Source organism: Polyergus mexicanus, unplaced genomic scaffold (genome assembly GCF_030449975.1).
Source record: "Polyergus mexicanus isolate NDT 795.1 unplaced genomic scaffold, iyPolMexi1.0 SCAF_12, whole genome shotgun sequence".
NCBI classification, from domain to species: domain Eukaryota; kingdom Metazoa; phylum Arthropoda; class Insecta; order Hymenoptera; family Formicidae; genus Polyergus; species Polyergus mexicanus.
This window is the reverse complement of record NW_027223332.1, coordinates 1,986,896-2,006,384: the sequence shown is the minus strand read 5'-3', so window position 1 is coordinate 2,006,384 and position 19,489 is coordinate 1,986,896. Positions and strand designations below refer to the sequence as shown.

The 19,489-nt window shown below is 31.8% G+C and overlaps 3 protein-coding genes across 7 annotated transcripts in view; 1 reads left to right on the top strand and 2 right to left on the bottom strand.

Annotated features, from left to right (window-relative positions):
- Positions 1-10,034, bottom strand: part of Mcu (mitochondrial calcium uniporter) — a 47,323-nt gene extending 37,289 nt beyond the window's left edge. The window contains exon 1 of the mRNA XM_070304729.1: positions 9,748-10,034. Coding sequence (XP_070160830.1) covers positions 9,748-9,852 — 105 coding nt within the window. The 5' untranslated portion in view covers positions 9,853-10,034. The remainder of the gene's footprint in view (positions 1-9,747) is intronic.
- Positions 10,035-10,864: 830 nt separating this feature from the next.
- LOC138938057 (signal sequence receptor beta) lies at positions 10,865-13,557 on the top strand. Its single transcript, XM_070304778.1, is given in 3 exon segments — positions 10,865-11,572; positions 11,937-12,741; positions 13,035-13,557. Coding segments are annotated over 3 exon segments (2,022 nt in total). The 3' UTR covers positions 13,544-13,557.
- Positions 13,558-13,986: 429 nt separating this feature from the next.
- Sfl (N-deacetylase and N-sulfotransferase sfl) overlaps positions 13,987-19,489 on the bottom strand; it is a 384,325-nt gene continuing 378,822 nt past the window's right edge. For all 5 annotated transcript variants that reach the window (XM_070305101.1, XM_070305099.1, XM_070305096.1 and 2 more), the window contains 6 exons: positions 19,234-19,362; positions 18,765-18,947; positions 18,466-18,686; positions 18,107-18,385; positions 17,595-17,892; positions 13,987-17,511 (listed from right to left, as the gene is read on the bottom strand). In XM_070305101.1, the coding sequence (XP_070161202.1) occupies positions 17,401-17,511; positions 17,595-17,892; positions 18,107-18,385; positions 18,466-18,686; positions 18,765-18,947; positions 19,234-19,362 (1,221 nt within the window). In that variant the 3' untranslated portion in view covers positions 13,987-17,400. The remainder of the gene's footprint in view (positions 17,512-17,594; positions 17,893-18,106; positions 18,386-18,465; positions 18,687-18,764; positions 18,948-19,233; positions 19,363-19,489) is intronic.

The window sequence follows — 19,489 nt, the reverse complement described above, 5'->3', positions numbered from 1 at the left end:
TTTAGCAGTGACAGTTCAACTCCATATCAATTTATTTCTCCTTTATATGTCATGAAAAGATCTGATAACATATGTAATTTTATATGATCATATATAAAATAATTATATATATTTACATTTGTCTATTATACTATTTTTTTCTCGAGTATATTTTTCTCTTTCATAAATATTTTGTAATATAATTGTCAATGCCGTCTGATATTCATGAGAGTCATGCTCACAAACCGTACAACTAAAGACATTTTACATTAGTCAACAAAATAAATAAATTAAAAAGAAAGGCAAAAATTATTAATGTGTACATATGATCGTACATGACTAACATATGAATTTATATCTAATTTACTCTAATTTGGCTACGTGAATTTATATATATATAATGTATCAAATAAAAAAGATATTTATAGCTCGCAGCAGAATCAACGCCTATTTGATTCAAATATTTTATTGATGTGATATAAGTCAATATATTCGAATATCTCTCAAAATAAAAATGTATAAATATTTATATGTTTCACATATTCAACTGCTTATTGTAATTTTATTAGAAATAGAGATAATAAAAAAAATTACAATTTATTCTATAAATTTAAAGTATGCTGAGTCGCTCGATATGACGAAATAATTTATCTGTTTGAGAATTCAAATACTAATCCCCAGGAAAATTGGAATCTCCATTATAAGAGTAGACCGTAAGATACTTCGAGTTTCGCACAACTTGATTACCACTCTTGTTCGTGCTTTTCTTTGGTCAGAATATTGTTTGCAATAACACTCTGCAAATGGAGAGACTCTTGTCAATGTGTATCCAATACATCAATGAGACGTACATAAATGGGAATCAATAGAATCGCGAATTTGTAGTATTTGTCAGTAATTGTACTCGCGGCTAGTTGCAAATTGGGTAATCATAGAACTACCGGTATTATTAGAGCGATTCTCAACGAATAATAGCTTTTAATATTGCAGAGCTATCAGCTTCATCCTATTACAGTTCTTGTTTGTATTTCATTTATTATTTGTTGCAAGTAAATCGAGCTCTTTGTTATCCTTTTAATGCGAAACGTCGAGCGAAATATCTTTTGAGCATTCGATGTAATTATTTAATGATGTAAATGTATAATGAGAAGGAATATTGCGATGGCGCACTACCAACTCTTGTACTTCTCGAACTAGATTTACTAAATGCGCAAATATAATTTCTAATTTTGACTTCTAAATTATTTCTCGATTTATTGTGCAAAAATATCAATTTGAGTGAATTTGAGTTTTTTATAGAAGCTTCTTTATATGTAATATAAATAATTGATTGGAACGTGCAGTATATTTATATATCAATCACATTTTATATAATTTTATTTATTATTATTTATTATATATTATTGTCATATAATTTCTCAGAACAGCTCATCGTTAATTCGAATTCATTTAAAACATCGTTAGTTCGAATTATATAATTTTTACATTAATTTTTTTAAAATTATATATTCTAAAAATCATAACATATTTTTAATTAATAACAGAAACAATTCAATTTATGTAATTATGCAGTATATATGTGATATACATATGTGTCTTCAATGGTCTAGAGTCTAGATAAAACAATGATATGGATTCTGTATTGTCTTACTATTATCATTACTAAATTCATGGTCACTATTAAAAATTTATGGAAGGAAATATATTATTCGACTACTTGCTTTTAATAGGTACTAATTTTTATGATCTCCGCTTGATACAGATACAGATGCGAAAACAATGCATTTCCTACAGCACCAAATATACCCGGTATCATTTTTGTAGATATGTTATTCAACATTAGGAAAGAATTATTTTCTGCATTTGGACGAAGTTAATTACATGCCCAATAATTTAAAACTGTCTCGTAAAACAGCAGATTTAAAATTTCAATTACGCAGTGAGAAATAAATCTCATAGCCGAACTTTAATCTCAAATATTGCAGTTGTTTTATTCGTGTCTGTAGCATCTCGGAGTTTGCAGCAAGATATTCTATGCAATACCCGATCGCAAAAATAAATTTCATTTTCCAACCGCATCGAGATCAGTAATATAATATCAATGTTGGAGACAAATAAAAAATCTCGATAAAATATTTATGCATTCAAACGCATGCCAATAGACGCAAAAGATTTATTACGCGCTTAACCATTGCTCATTATATTTTACATTATGTAAGAAAAATGTCGAGAATTCACTTAACAGAGAACACGAGAACAACAACAATTATCTATCTCCGCCGATAGAACCGGTCGAGATGGAGGGAGAGCGCAGTAGAACAGATCGATGCCCATGGCGCCTGCCGCAGCCTCCGCAGTCTGGAATCCCTTGGATAGCCACTACGTCAACTTGTAAATTCGTTAGGTTACCAACTTTCGCACTATGGTTGCGCTTGGTTACTTTTCATTCAATAAAACACGCGTCTAACATTTCTCATTAATTATCCAAAGACTATCAGCTTGCATGTCGATGAGCAATATTGTTGAATTCAACAGAGATATGATCTTCTCACAATACGGCTGCACATAGCAATTTTATTTCATTATAGAGGATAGTCTACTAAGTCTGATTAATCACTTATAGTTTATGACTGCTTTTCATAATCAATAGCATTGATAGATTATTAAATTTGAATGTCACAGAATGGAGCGAACTCTATTAGCGTTGAAAATCGACGGTTAGAAGCTTTATTAAGATTTACGATGATATCATGTTTGTCATTCCCCCGTTTTTTCAAAATCAATTAAATAAAAATTATATACACATTTAATATTTGAACTCTCAAATGTGTCGTTCAGTTGTCATGACAGGCTTTTATTGATATAAAATAATGCACAGTGTAGTGTCGAGATAATCAATCAGCATTGCAGAAAAGAAGCAACAATACTTGCGAGTATTGATTTAATATATTTTTTTTTAAGAGTGCAATATTTTTATTCCGCTAAAATCAGCTCTAAAAATAATTTATAAAATGTTTAAATGAAAATTTAGATTTCCGAAAACTAGAGACATTATATATATGTATTTTTCGTGTCTAAATTATTAATTTTTACTTGATGTATAATACAATATGATTTTTTAACAGCAATTTTTTGTTCTTTATAATATAGAAGCAACCGGAAGCAGCCGTATTACAAGTATATTCACAAACCTACTTGGCAAAGCATCTGCGTAAAGTTTGCCAAGGAATGTGTATTTTCATATTTGCAAGACTGCAATGCTACAAAATATATATCATAAGATACGATTCCTTTATTGAAACTGCTTGCCAACAAAATATAATGAAAGTAAAACTTTTATAGTGCAATCTTCGACATAATTTCTTAGAAAAATGTATGATATTCATTTAATATAATTAGACTGATAATAGAGCAGTTATTTAGAGCAATAGCGTGTTTAAAAAAAAAAAAAGCTGAGAGATATACTATGAGATATTACTTAAATAGAGTTTATGAAAAGTATAAAATATGTCGGGAGATACATGGAACATGCAGAACGTACTTATATAAATTGTCGACACTTAAACTCTGCGAAACAATAAGGTGCAGGTTATTAAGTGTATGCGCTTCAATGTGAAACTTTAGCAAAAACTGTACGGAAAAGCGTGATGTGGCAATATCGTTGGAAAATAAACTTTTCACTGCAATGGAAATGTTTGTAAAATTTATCTTCATTGAAATAGAAATTGACATATTTGACAGTCATAATAATAAAGTGTCCGTCTAAGAATTATTTCCAAAGATAAAAGATATCGTTTTATTATGAAAATTTAATTAATTATTAATATTTTTATTTTAGCTTTATATTTTAATATATTATATTATATGCACTTAATATTCACACACATATTATAACATATTATGACATATAACATTATAATATATTATATATATTTAATTATAAATACTCTAAATTAAAATTGTTCATTTTTATTTCAAGATAAATATGTAATTATTCACTTCAATATATACGAATTTGATAATTCCTTCTAGTTCTCTCTTTCTCTCTCTCTCTCTCTCTTTCTGAGTTTTATAATATATATTCAGTCTTTATACAAATTATTATTATTATCCCAAGTAAAAAATGCGTAATTTTTTCGAGATGATATCTCACCCTCTCACTGCATTATGTAATAAATAAAAAGAATAATAATAAATTTAAAAAATAAGAAAAAAAATGTAAATTTTTGACTAAAAAAAGCCTCTGTCTTTCTCCCTGTACTTTAAGAAAATTTTAAAGATTATTAGAAAAATTGTAAAATTCTTTCTTGAATTTTTTTCTACGTTCCCAATCTAACTTTTAAATGTACTATAAACTCGATTGGATCTTGAAGATCTCGGAAGCTCAAAGATAATATGATAAAAACCGGGACTCTGTAGTTGCAAACTAATCATACGAGTTTTCGCAAAATTTAGGTTAATGAGACTTCGCCGTAACTATCCATCATTTAAATGCAAAAAGATATACATGTAGATCATTCCGTATTTATGGTATACCGTTTTTTGGAGAAGCAATTAATCTCTCTTTGCGTGTAATCTAGAATTTTTTGATTAATATTTTACTTTTAATATTTTATATTTTTAATCTAAGAAAAAAAAAACGATATAATATTTTCGCAGTAACTATCGCGTAGTTTTGATATTGTTGAAATACGAGGACAGTTTCTCAAGTTTCTCGAAACGTTTCCGAAAACAAACATTCGAGTTCACTATAAATTACAAATCGATAACACGTATCATCGACCAAAATTCAACGAATCGTGAATTGTGTTTTCTATATACTGTAAAAATTGTACGCGATGTTCGTTTGAAGTTTAATAGGATTATCCCTGTCCTAAAAGATCAGCGACATGGAAAGCCATGCTACATATTCAATATATTTTGATGTTATATAACTATACTGCGAATCTATTCAATGAAAAAGCGCATTATTAATAGATATAATTATGTAGATGTAGATATATTCCAATAATTATATATGTGTATTACTGAAATGCGTTGTAGTTTTTATTTGCAGACTAAAAAAAATTTGCAGTAATAGAATAACACTTTCTCCATTTAATAATACTATGCACATTTTAATATGTTAAAGCCAAAATTATAATTATTATTCTATTTATTATTCAATAAACTAATTCAATTACACCTAATAACAGCTCATTAAGTGTCCAATTAGTATATTTAGCTTAATATGCAACGTCACATTGCAAACTTCTTCATATTTTATTCGAAAAATTAAAATATGTAAAAATATCATGGTAGTTGTCACATAAAATTTGTGTGTTTCAGAATATTTTTATACATTATAGGCTATAAATCTACATTTAAAATGCAATTTGTGGAAAATTAAACTATTTCGATAAATGGAACAATCGATAATGCTATCAATCTTGGTCTACGCATATGGCGTCAACGACATCGCGTATGTGCGTATGTCACGAACGTCTTCGAACTCGTTTATCACTTCAATGAGTCAACAATTTCATGCAAAACAGCTGTTATGAACGGATTGACAAAACATCTATTGGCAACGTTTCTTTTTGCGACTGTCATATCAAATATTGCACGGTATTGTGTGCAAAGCGCCATAGTTGATCTGATCTGATAGGAATTTGATCGAAGCGTATCGCAATAAAAGTTCGGGGTGGATGAAATTTTTTTCCGAATCAAAAAATAGATTGATTGTAAGGTAATCAGGTGGTGTACAATCAATTAACAGGGTTTCATCTCCCGTTTCATTTATTTCTCTTTGCGCAGGGCACTCCGGGAGAATATACACTCTCTCTAAAGAACAGTCACGCAAGCAATTGTTATGAAATGTTACGTAGTGTGTAATGAGATTACGGGAAAAAGAATCCGCGGCATCTCAATGAAATGCCAATCAGATGATTAAATTTTAATCAAGCTTTCATTATATGATGATGCATATCGCGACTACGAGATGAGTCATCAAATTATACATATACGATACATTATTCCGTATTCATTTCTCGCAGACTTGCATTTTACACTTTACACAAATTGAATTTGCACGTTCTACGGTGCAATAGCTTAATAATGACATGCTTACATAACTTTACATCAAATGAAACTGCTTTCTTCGAGCTTGTAACGCGGATTTATGACATCGTTTAACATCTCTAGTGATGAACAACTATAAAAAGAGCAGCGTACACAATTTTTTAATATAAATATAATAAATCCCTTTTGTATCACTAATTATAATTTATATACTTTTTCTATTGAATTCTATAAAACATAAATAAAAAAAAAAAAAAAAAGATTTATGTGGATATTTATCGATATTTTTATCTCGGATCATATATCTATCGAATGAATATTGTATAATTCTTTCCTGGATTATTTCGTATAAAAAGAAATAAATAAAAGAATATTGAATATCATTATTAACGTTTTAAAATCTTTAATAATTAATAATTAAAACATTTGTCTAATGAAAAATCGTTTTCAATTCAATCGCATATCAATTTAATAAAAATTTACCGTAAGAATTGATTACTTTTACGGTAAGATAACTTGAAGAATTTTGAATAAAAATCATATATAAAATTTCAATCCGCTCAAATGTTATAGAAGTTAATTTCTTGAAAATGTCATAGCTATTCTGAGATCTCGTTTTTACAAGGTCATCTATCGACGTAGAAATATTTTCGCGATCAAATGTATAATAACGTTGAGGAATGCGATGTATTTTCGGTATAACCCTGAATATTTATGAATACCGAAGACATCGAGATAGCAGCGACGGGGATTTATCTCCCTTGACATTTAATCGAGAGATGTGACACGAAGCTATGGAGCTATCGATGCATATAAGAGCCTGCGAAGTACCTTTGTGCTTCGCGATCTTGGGATTCTCGAAAATGAATAGCACTTCACTCGCAGGATTGTCGATCCTGACGGAATTACTGTCAGAAACTTGAATTGACTAACACAAATTTTGCAAAGCAAAATTTTTATATTAAAATACCGAATATTTTTTGAAACTCTATATTTTTAGTAATTTTTAAATTATTATTTTTAATTTCTTCTATTTTATTTTAAGTATTATTAAAAAAAAAAAAAAAAATTGGAAACAAATAATTTATACCTCTTACAATGTGAACGTTCAATTTCTAGTCATTACATTTTTCTATATAAATTTAATTTTCAATTTTATCAATTTCTTATTTCATTTCATTTATTTTAAATTCTATATAAATTTTATATAATTAATTTATATTAAATTCTTATAATTCTATTTCCATATATTCAATTAGTATGTGTGTCGCTTAAAAAAGATTCTATTTTAGAAACTAGATATTTTGCTGACCGCAAATAGTAATTGTACACGCTTATTATTTGTAAATTACATAATAGAGAGAATTAAACCGTAATATTCTTAAAAATACAATATGCTTGACCTATATTTTGCCCGTTGCTGTTTCTTTACCCATTTTAGTCGTGGCAAATTTCTCGTTATATACTTTAATATACGCGCATGTGTACCGAGGCGAGCAGTGAAATGTCGCTATTAGCTAGATAGCTAGACGAAATATCATTACGATGGACGGTGTTAAAATACGACGTTATTTGATTCATGTATATGTAGATGGTATCTATTTTTCGCCTGGAAAATATTCCATCCGATGACAATACGGGAAATAGACCCCCGGAATCGTTTAGCGAGGCTCAGATAGTAGCAATTCGCTTTTGCATCAAAAATGCAATAGGCAATATGCAACGTGCAACGTATTCGGGAAGTTCGTCGAAAACCGGCAAAATTATCGGAATTGCAATGTCCGTATACGGATTAAAGCACTATTGTTTGTCACCATATATGCATTCCATTAATTGGATGGCTCTAAATCAAAACGCATTATTTGCGAAACTTTCAAAATTGGAATTTTGTCATTCACCAGTTCTGAAAGTAGGTCGAAAAGAGATCATTAGACCATAAAAAAATCGCTAAAAAATAAACATTTAATAATATTATATATGTATATATTAGAGAGAGAGAGAAATTATATTTATATATATTTTATAAAAAAAATTACATTTATTATATTATATTTAAATCATATTCGTGTTTTATGAACGTATATTTTACGATTTTTATGATCGTAAGAAATTTCTCTCACATGAATAGTGAGATATTATATATGCGTACTAACGAGACCGGAATATATTCATGTTAGAAAAATATGAAATAAAATGAAAAAGTTGCAGAATTTTATTTTTCACATTCACAATTACTAGATGGTGATTAATGCCGATGTACTGCAGACATAATCTGCGCAAAGAGAGAGAGAGAGAGAGATGCGTGCGTGTTTATTTTTTTATCTTATAACCACATATATTCCATGTGGCCAAAAGAATGATAAGCATTAATACTAGCATAAAATTCTACATACGATTCATATTTTTATCGTGATTTAAGAACACGAAAAATAACAATTAATTTGAAAATAATAATTAATTTGGAATTATTTACATTTCCTCATGTTGCAAATGCATAAAAATTGATTTGTCCGTTCAATATTATTGACAGGTATAATATTTTTCCTATATTCTTATGAGAAAACGGACACTTAAATTTTTATTCCAATTTTTCTGGAAGGAAAAGTATACTTTCATATTTTTCTTTCCGTAATTAGTATGCATGTATTTGCAACGAAGCCAGAGTTCAAAAGTATCCATTAAATTGGATGTTGAGTAACAAACCCCCCCCCCCTTCTGTGGAAAAATTTTAAAAGAATAATATAATATAAAAGTTTCTCAAATATTTTCATTATTCTAAACATGACGTTAAGATTTCCGGTGTGTACATACATTACGAATGTTTCACGTTAATTGTATAGAAAGAATATGTTTACTTATGTATCGTGTTATCGCTTCGTATCTCGAAGTACCGATTATAAAACTATTCGAAATCATCATATACACAATCACAATGAATATATATTAAATACGATATTTATATGATTATATGAAGTAATAAATAATTAGCAATTGGCAAAACTCAAATATTATTATACAATTTAATTATTTAATTCGATTTAAAATAATTATCTAATCTCTTCTACAAACAAGCTGTTTTCGAAAAATTATAGAGAGAAGAAAGTAAGATTTTTTTTTCAAGGCACTTGAACCATTCTTTATTTAGTTCGAATCGTGATCTCATCTCTCTACAAATACCGGTTTTACTAGCATTGTAAGAATTCGTGCATCGTGCACTTAAAAGAAATACGATGTCGTTAAAGATTGCATGTTTTAGAAGACGCGTGATAAAGATTCCGTGAATAGTTACACGCGCAAACAGAGGAGGGACTCGTATGGAAGAATGATACGCTCGTTTGAATGAGAGTGGGGGAAACAGGATATACCGAGAAACATATTATGTATATATACATAATTATATATATATTATACAGTTATCGTAGCTACGAATGGAATACCAGAGCCTCAACGCGCGTAATTGTAATATCAATCCGGCTCCTAATTCGGCGCAGATAAATATATATTCAAATAAAATAAGTAAGACAGAGCGGCTTCGAGATAAGCGTAATACTTGTAGCTTCTATCCGGAATGTTCGTAATGTTCCGAAAAAAAAAATTTTAACGAAAGCGCTATTACATATACACACACATATACGCATTGCAACGTGGAGGAAAGAGAAGGCGTCGCGGAGTCGCGACCTCTCGTAGGCATCATGTCAACAGACTCACCTTTCGGCACCTCCTCGTCGCGGCCAGGTAGGATGTGGCGGTCAGCACGCGGCTCATCTCGCACCATCTCACGACGAATATCGCCCGGCAGGATACCGCTGCCATTGCGAGTCTCGTCGTCGAAAAACCGGGGCACTTTGGCGTATTTCGCTCGATCACACCACCGTTCGTTTCTCTCTTACGAGTCACGGAAACAACACCTGCCTGCCCACCGCCGCGGACAATCGGGCAGACTAACGCGACCTACGACCGGCTTCGATCAACTGCTACCCGCGGCCCGCGGCTAACGGGCGGCATCGCGCGCTCGAGCCCGTCCCCCGTGCCAGCGAGACCCCGACCTTGCTGCGGCCAGCTGACGTGACATGCGCGCCGCGCCGCTCTCGACGCGCATTGGCCCGATGTAACTGTTGGCGGCACGTTTGGAATATTTGAAGCGCGACTAGAAAGCATTTTATCCCAGGGCAACATTCGCGTTTTGTCATTGATATATTTTGAGATTAATATTTTCATATGTATAACGAATTGACGATTTAGTTTAATATAATATAACATTATATGTATAATAATAATGGAAAATGTGAAAGAATTATAGGCTCTTCTATAATGCTGTTTTAAAAAGAATAATTAAACGTTAATTAGATGGGTATTTCTTTTTCTTTATCTTAATATTTTAAGAAATATAAACTTGAAGAATAATTATAATTTAAATTAATATAATTTAAAGAATAATCGAATGTTAATTAGATGGATATTTCTTTTTCTTTATCTCAATATTTTAAGAAATATAAATTTGTGCGATTTTTTTTCTCTTCTGTGGAATAAATATTTATCTGACCTAACCTCCATTTAAATTTCTTGTAACTGGTGTATCAATTTCAATCGAATCTCATGTGTCTTTGTCGTATCAATCTACCAGTATTAATCGATTCGATAAAACATCGGCTAATCGAAATATATATACACTCCACTCAACTTTCTTATCAATTATATTAACCTTTTAGTAGGAAATATTCTCCTTGTATACAAAATATGTATACAACTTTGAGACTTATCTCCGCGGTGAACGATGTGATAACGTGACACGACTAGATAAAAGATTCAATTTCCAGAGAAAAGAATGTCATCCCTCCCTATAGATTACTTTTATGACTTTGACGATTATGCTCGTTCCTTTAACAATAATACTACCATTTTAACGGCACACTTCCATTGGAACTCGCTGACTCGCCTCGTCCTGACGATTCTGTTACGCGTTGGTTTCGTCCTCGTACAAGTTGGCAGCGTACCGATCAACAACGTCAATCTGATATTTCTTCAAAATGTGGTCGATCTGTGTTGCGTCACCATCATGTACTTCCTCACGGGCTTCCTCGTCGCCTACAACGGCGACGTGGCTGGTTTGATCGGCGAAGGTTCTTGGATCGGTGATCCAAGGATCGACAGAAATGAAGCGATTGTCGGCTGGCAAGCGGTGGTGATCGCGTCGGCGATTTGCACCACCGCTATCGTGGGTAGAATGCACACGGCGGGATATCTGCTAGTAAATACCCTCTTATCTGGTCTGATACAACCCTTGCTGATCCACTGGGCCTGGACGGCTGATGGATGGATGGCGAAGAATAAATTGGGTGGAAGAGTAGTCGCTTTCAAGGACTACGCTGGCGCAGGGGTGGTTCACGTCGTCGGGGGATTCTCCGGCTTGATCGGATGTCTCGTCCTCGGCAGGAGAATGCTTATATTGAGAGATCTGGATGATGCGAGTATTACCGCCGGTTCCGCTGGGACCGTTTTCGGGGGTCTTCTGTTAATATTCGCCGGACTTCAAGTAAATGTCTTTCTGAATTAGATAACAATTTCTTAGTTATTATAATTTAAAAAAAAAAATCGTTCTTGACTATTAACACAAAGCTTATTATATTATTATGAAACTCGGACAATTGTAAAAAAATCGCATTTTTTTATATACTCTGATTATTACGAAAATTAATTAATGTAAATGAGAAAAAATATATTATCACGTGAGAAAATATTGTTGAAAATCTAAGAAGACTCTATGATTTCAAGATATTGTCACGACTTTTAAACTTAAGAGTCTTTCGTATGACTAAGCGTCCTTCTTTAAATTCTGTAGATAGAAACCGTTAATCACATAAAAACTAACTGTACTAATCAATAATATATGTTTTCAGGGCTTATGCACGAATACGTACGATCGTGACAAATTCCGAATATATACACGGGATCCATCGCACGCATACGTCAACAATTTGTTAGCCGCATCCTCGTGCACGCTGTTAGTCGTGGTCCTACATTTCATATTGAGCCGAGAAACCTTCAATCATTGGACCGTGATGAGATGCGTTCAAGGCACAATCGTTGGTGCGGTTACAGTATCAGCTGCCACGAACGATTATTCGCCACAAATAGCTATTGTCTTGGGTTGTCTGGGAGGTATCGCGTTCTACTTGATATCCAGACAGGTTTTTGGCAGCGCTTTGGAGGATTACTGCAATATCATAGCTATACACCTAGTTTGCGCGATTCTCGGTAGTACATTGGCTCCTCTCTGTGCCGCGCGCACTGATGAGGATACCATAACGATATTGTGGAGTTTCTCCTGGCAATTAATTTGTCTGGCCGCATTGTTAGCTCTGGTTGGTACAGCGATGTTGTTAGTCTTCGGTATGCTGGAATGCTGCAATATACTTCGCAATAGATCGGAATATCTGAATCACACAAGGGCTAATGCTGCCATTGATAGAGGTCCGGCGAGATCGTTTTTGCAGAGACTCTTCTTTCCTGATAGCGGATGCCTCTATCTGCAACCGAGTTTGATATTCGGTACGAAACATCGTCCAAGTGTTGGTTCCAGATCTTGGAAGTATCAAACGGAGATAGACAAACTTGAAGAAGGGAGACCTACCGGGAGTAAACGGAATGTGAATACCAAAATTAACGATAATGTTATGAAAGTTCAAGTGCCAGGTTGGTAAAGTTTACCGAAGTGTAAAGTTATTCGGGTTTCTATTCATTATCTTTGATTATTTAACATCAATTTTGCCTTTTTACCATTACAATTCTTTGCTTAAGAATATTTTCACACGAACTTACTCGATTCTCTCTTCCCCTCTACTGTGTAATTTAAACAATATTTTTAAATAATTATTCCAAAACCGAGCAGAAACAATTAAAAATTATATTTCGGAATTGTAGCTTTAAGATATGTAAGAAATAATTAGTTTGCAATGTCCTCGATAAGAAAAATGATATATTTATAGAAGCAAAAGTAAAGAAAGCAAGACAAGTGCATACTTTGCCTGGGTGTATACCTGTGTTAATAGAGGGTCAAGGTGGTACTGGTGAATCGATTAACAATGATGTTTCGGAAATTGGAAGAAGACAATTTCTTGGAAAAGAAATAAAATGTATTTTAGATCCTATCGAAGAAATAGATGAGGAGATTTCGAAAGAATTTGAAGTCGAAGAAAGTAAGGCTCAACATAAAATTGAGGATCACAATGTTGGTGATAAAAGTTCAACCTTGATGGAAAATTTTAATACGAAAGCTGCAGAACCGAAAGATTTGAGTGAATCGAATTATCAGCTTCGGAGAACTGTAAAACTGATGGACTTATATCACGAATTTGTCAAAGAAGATGTGAAAGTCGTATTGGGACCGAAACGCATGGATTCTTCATCCAGTGATTCGTGCGATGAGGATACTATCTTTGAGAAGACATCAGATTTGAAAGAAGGATATTGCAACAATGATTCATTAATCTATACCGTAAAGTAGTTATGTTCCTTACTACCGCAATAAGATTTGATCCAAGCGCGCGCGGTAGATATCTGCGTACAATGTCAAAGTGGCAAAGTTATCAAAGGATAAGCCATATTCCTTAGAGCTGTCATTCTGAGGATATTATACATAACTTTGATGAGAAAATAGTTTTGCACACAAGGAACAAACCGCTTGCTGTACCTAAATTGTTTTAGTTCTAGTTTTAGGATGGTGTTAATATACGCAAGCAAGAGATATACATATATCAGAGATGTATCTGAAAAGAGAATAATGTGTGTGTATCACATAAAATAATTATAAATAAAATTATATTAAAATTAAGAAAGATATGATTCAAAGTGTGTGTGTGTGTGTGTATTAGAAAAAATAACTTATATATTGTATAGCATTTTTCAATATGTGTCATTGTTACAAAACTATCTAATCTAGGATTTTCAGTGCTTCTTTTATTAGAACTTATAAGCTATTCATACAATTATTACAATATTTTACAATAGAATAATTATAAGTTAAATAATTAAAATTTTGTTTTTTAGAGTATCATACATATATCCTACGCGCAGTTTTGTTTATTCATACAACAATGGCATTTCTCTTTCTGTGTGATAGTCTCTATTGGAACAGAATATTTACAGAATGCTCGTTATTTCTGTGCGTATTCATACGCAACAATTGCACCCACGAAATTTGAAAGCAGTTAGCGATACGTCATCATTGATTATACATATTTTATATATAATTGTAAAAATCCAAATGTTCTTAATTTATTTGAACAATGCAAAATAACACAAAAACATAACAAATATATATATCAGTACTTATATTATCATGTTTTTAACATGTGTATATAATTTGATAGCATTCGGATATTAATGCTATACATAATTTTACTATGTTATATGTTTTATTATATTATGTTCAATCATATTATATACTAATACAAAATTTTCAAAAAATAGAAAAATAAAAAAGCATATAACTAGAGAATATAAAATAGAAAGATAGAAAAAGACCATATATAAAGTTTATATGTAAAATAGAAAAATAGGACAGATAATTATAAAAAATGTGAAATCAATGATGAGATAATGCTAGATGTTGGCCTTGCTTACACTTTTGTGCGATTATGATAAATTTCGCGGGGTTATCATCTACCTCTGTTTGCCGTCAGGTTATTGTCAGGTAGTAGCAAGCCGGACACTCGTTGCTACCGCCATACCGAACAAAAGTAAGGATTGACTCTAAAAATCCAACATGATTGATACGTTATAATCATAATCATATATACAACACTGGTAAAATGGCACGATTCCATAAAACAGGTCAATAAGTTGATATTATTTTATTATCACTAACAACTACTGTTATAATACTAATAATAACTTTGTACATGATTTGTTAAATATTATGGCATAATTTTAACGGCAGTATAAAAATGAAAACAAGTCATACAAACGTAACAAAAGATTTATATATAGAAAATTATCTGAATATAATATGATCTATACATAATTCTGATGCAGAGATCATTGAACAAAATCATCAGAAACATTCATAATAAGAAGCAACTGATGTGATACTAAAACTGTAATGAAAGATGTTTTTTCATTTCATCTTATGATAAATTCAGTTGGATGCACTGATACACATTACTGATTATCGTACACAAATTTACAATATAACCGTAAGTAATTAATACATTAAAATAACTATAATAATATAAGTTATTATTATCATTATTCGTATTGAATATCAATAATAGTTTAATATTAATTTTATTTTTTTAATTACTCATACCATTGTAAATTTGTGTACGATAATCTTTATGTGCACCAGTGCGCACTAGTGCATCCAATCAAATTCGCTATTGGATTGCTCGTCTTGGATTAAGACTTTTTCTTAATGGGCCATACAATATTAATACACTTCTCAATTTAAAAAGTGCGGCAAGCAGGTATTATAATACAGGTAACTATCCCATCGGATTTTTAAATTTCCTTCTTCCTATAAACTCCTTACAATGTACAATTATAGATAGTCACAGATACACAGACAGGATTATTAAAAATATTTGTACATGTAGTTCGCATTGGAGATAATATATACGTATAAGCGACTAATAAATAACAAAAAAATGCAATATAAATCAGATCTCATTAACATTCTTTTCAATCAGCAAAATCTCGTTGGACTGATTTTCAATTTATGTTTCTTTGAGGTACGATAAAATAGATATTTTGCATGAACATCACTCCAAAACGAGCAACTGGATACATGCACACACGCACACAAGAATGCACACACGCGCACGCGTAAGTATGCATTCTATTATTCATATATCGAAAGTAAAAAAAATATGCCGATAAATAATCTTGCAAAGTCATTATGTTTCATTTGGGCTTAAGCTGAAAGATCAGACCTAATACTATACTTTACTTTACAACACTTTTCAAATCCATGATTTATTAATGTACAATACGCGACAAATTTTAAAATCTTCACACATACATAATTGCATATATAACTTATTAGCAGATAATCTACGTAGTTTGTCAAGTAATCGTTTATCTATCTAATATTCGCACAAGTTTGATTCTGATAGCGTTGATTATTGCAAGCGGACATTCGTTCGCCATCGCATCTGGGATCGAGAAACTTTGAAATTCATCTGGGATACATTTGATCTGTCTATTTCGAATTCTTTTTGTTTGTATAATACATTTATGTTAACCTCAAAATGTGTTACATTAATATACAAACGGACGCGATCACACATCTTTTGTTGGCTTTTCCATATCGCCAGTACCAAGAATAGCATTGTCAAAATATATACACTTCTCGTCATTATCGTCATCATCATCGATTTTAAATATGTAACGAGAATTAACACATATACTGGTATCTCCAAAAGTTGATGGGCTCAAGAAAAAAAGCCCCGAAATCTTACGCTCGCATGAATCCGGTGATTAATGCAAAAAAAACATCGATGAACCGCCTGATAAAAAAACCAATCAGTACAATTCATCACAATCTTTACATATGAAAAGTATATATTTCTCAAAACAACATGATATAGACAAGTTTATATTGAGGAAATCGAATTTTAATTTTCCAAAATATTGCGTTTAATTGAAAAGTACTCTTATCAATTTGATATCATTTGTATACAACAAGCATATCACGTGATTGTAGTAAAAACTCCTGTATTAAAAATTCCTTTACTCAAGTTTGATATTTTTTTATAAATTTCTAGAATCATGGATATATTTTGTCTTTTATTATGATTTTTTTTTGGTCTATATATCACAAAATTGCTAAAAACAGGTCCATAATATTTTTCATAAGATATGCATATTTTTCTTTTTTTAAATGAATTTCAAGTCAAATGCAAAACGATTGCATCGATCTGTTTTTTCTTGGCCCAACTTATATATCGATAAATAGGACGAAAGGTGCCTAATCACGGTTGCTGAGCAATGGCACCAGTAAACTATGTATTCTTAAAATCTTTTATCTATGCGGTAACGATGATAATGATGATAATAATAATATAATAGTAATACAATTAAAAAGAATCTATTAATAATATTATTTTAGCTTAACAATGATCGACATATACAACTGTAGCTTCGTAAAGCCGCTTAGTGACTAGCTTTTGAAAATTCCCTCCCATTAAATTAGGCCAGTCCACTGAGATAGGCCAGTCATGGTCCTTCTTTTGGAAATGTAGAATCCAATGGAGTTTCGAATGTACAATTAATTTACAGGTCTTCCATTAGCAAACGATGTATTTCGCTGACAGCGGAAGCAAGCAGCCGGGAAACACTAGAGTTTCATGTAATTGGCGTTTGCTAGGTCATCACAGTATCGGTGAGATCTTCCTTGAGCCACTGCGGGATCGTTCTGGACCCAAGTCGCTTTAATAATTTCACTAGAGCCGTGTTATGAGATAAATAATATCTCTGCAAACGAGATATAGCGTATAAAACATATATTATTTTATATGCACATCTAATAAAAAAAAATATATTTACAAGAGCTTTACCTGTAATAATTTGTACGATCTATCTTCCATTGGTGGATACTGGCGACCTTTACTTTTTCCCAGACACTTAGTGCGGTCTTCATTGGTTACTTGGCAAAAGAAACCCTTTTTCGGATCGTATCGTAGATGCGAGGAATAATTGAACGCAGGTGTTATCTTTAAAAATCGTTGCAATTCATGTAGTGTTTCCACGGGATTTTGTCGTAACTGTTCACCGTCGATAATGTGTAATTGCTGTGGTAAATAAAACGATAACCATCTCTCCAAATGTTGGGCATATTTTCCGGGGTTTAGACACCTGCAATTGAGTATAATATTATGTTGAAATTTAACTAAAAATATATGAAAATATTTTATTTCCTATATTGACAGTACGAAAATCCTATAATCTTAATGCTTATTTGTTATTTTTCGACTGCTTTAATAAATAGCGTCTATTATTAGCATCTAGTATATTCATATATTATTAGGCGAATATCTCTTAGATTATTGCGTTCATGTTCAATTATTACCTATTTCTAAGGTCCCGTAAGGGTTTCGGTGCGGAATCACTTGCCGTAATGACCTCATGGAAGGAATAATTGTTCGCTACCGGATCTCCGTGCACTCTGGTATGCTGGTACCATGAATAAGCACGTCTGGCTGGAGACAATAATATAGTGATTAGTTTAGCCCTCGGAAGAAGCGCATGGGTCCTTCGCGGCACTAATTCTCCATCGAAATAAGTAGCAGATTTCTCAAACAGATATCGAGAGCTCTCATTTTTCGACGCCGGAAAAAAGCTCATGTACCTGGAAAAGTTATGCAAATCATATATTCTTGTTCTTTATATCTAAGAATACAGGATCAATATTTTCAATCGATCATTTACCAATCGAGGCCTTTGTAATAATTCTTTCCATTGAAAAACTGTATCTCTTCGAAAGTGTCGGGACTCGGTAGATTGCTGTTTATTGCTGGATGAATAGATAGAAACGTATACAATGCTGTGGTGCCAGTTTTTTGAGGTCCGATTACTAGAAATCGCGGTAATTGATCGCAAGTTTTATTACGAGACCAGATCTTTTGGTGTCTTTGATCGTCACATGGATTCTGCGGATGGAACAAAGAACAAAAACTTGATGTTGTAGAAAAGTACAACTAAAGTTTTTGAATATCTAATCTACTCACTCCCCATACTGGATCGGCTTCTTCAGGATATAACTGAAAGTAACGTTCTCCAAGTTGGAGAGGCGGTGCACTGGATAGTCTTAAATTCGTCCAACACTGAATGAATTTTATAACCGATTCGAAAGTGTACGATGCCAATCGATCGTTTCCATAATTCGACATATGCGTCATAAAAATATTTATCTAAAAAAGCAATAAAAAATAATTTAACTGTTTTTGTATATATCATTATAAATATAATAATATTAAATTAAAGAAGGTATATATAAAATACAATATAAAAAAATAAGACTCTAAATCAAAAAGAGAAAAAAGTTAACAAAATAAATATTTTATATCGAATAAAATTAATAACAAAATTTATCGATATGATATATCGATATATAGTAATTAAAAAGATAAGCACCTATAATATGAAAGATCAAACAAATTCGACCAAAATTGATGCCATTACGGGTGATTTACTCACCGGATTATATACAATCGTTTGGAAAAGTTCACCGCCCTGTATCGACTCGTCCAGCTTTTCCCTTCCGCCTGGATACCTCTCGATAAAAATCGTGTGAGTAAAAAGGCCGCAAGTTTGCCTTGGTAGAACCTTGAATACATAATATGAATAATTTTATATCTGACAATAAGTATCAGATTTATCATCTATACCATATACGCCAGAAAATCCAGTAAAATACAACATAAATTAATTATTTTAAATTATTTATTCTAAA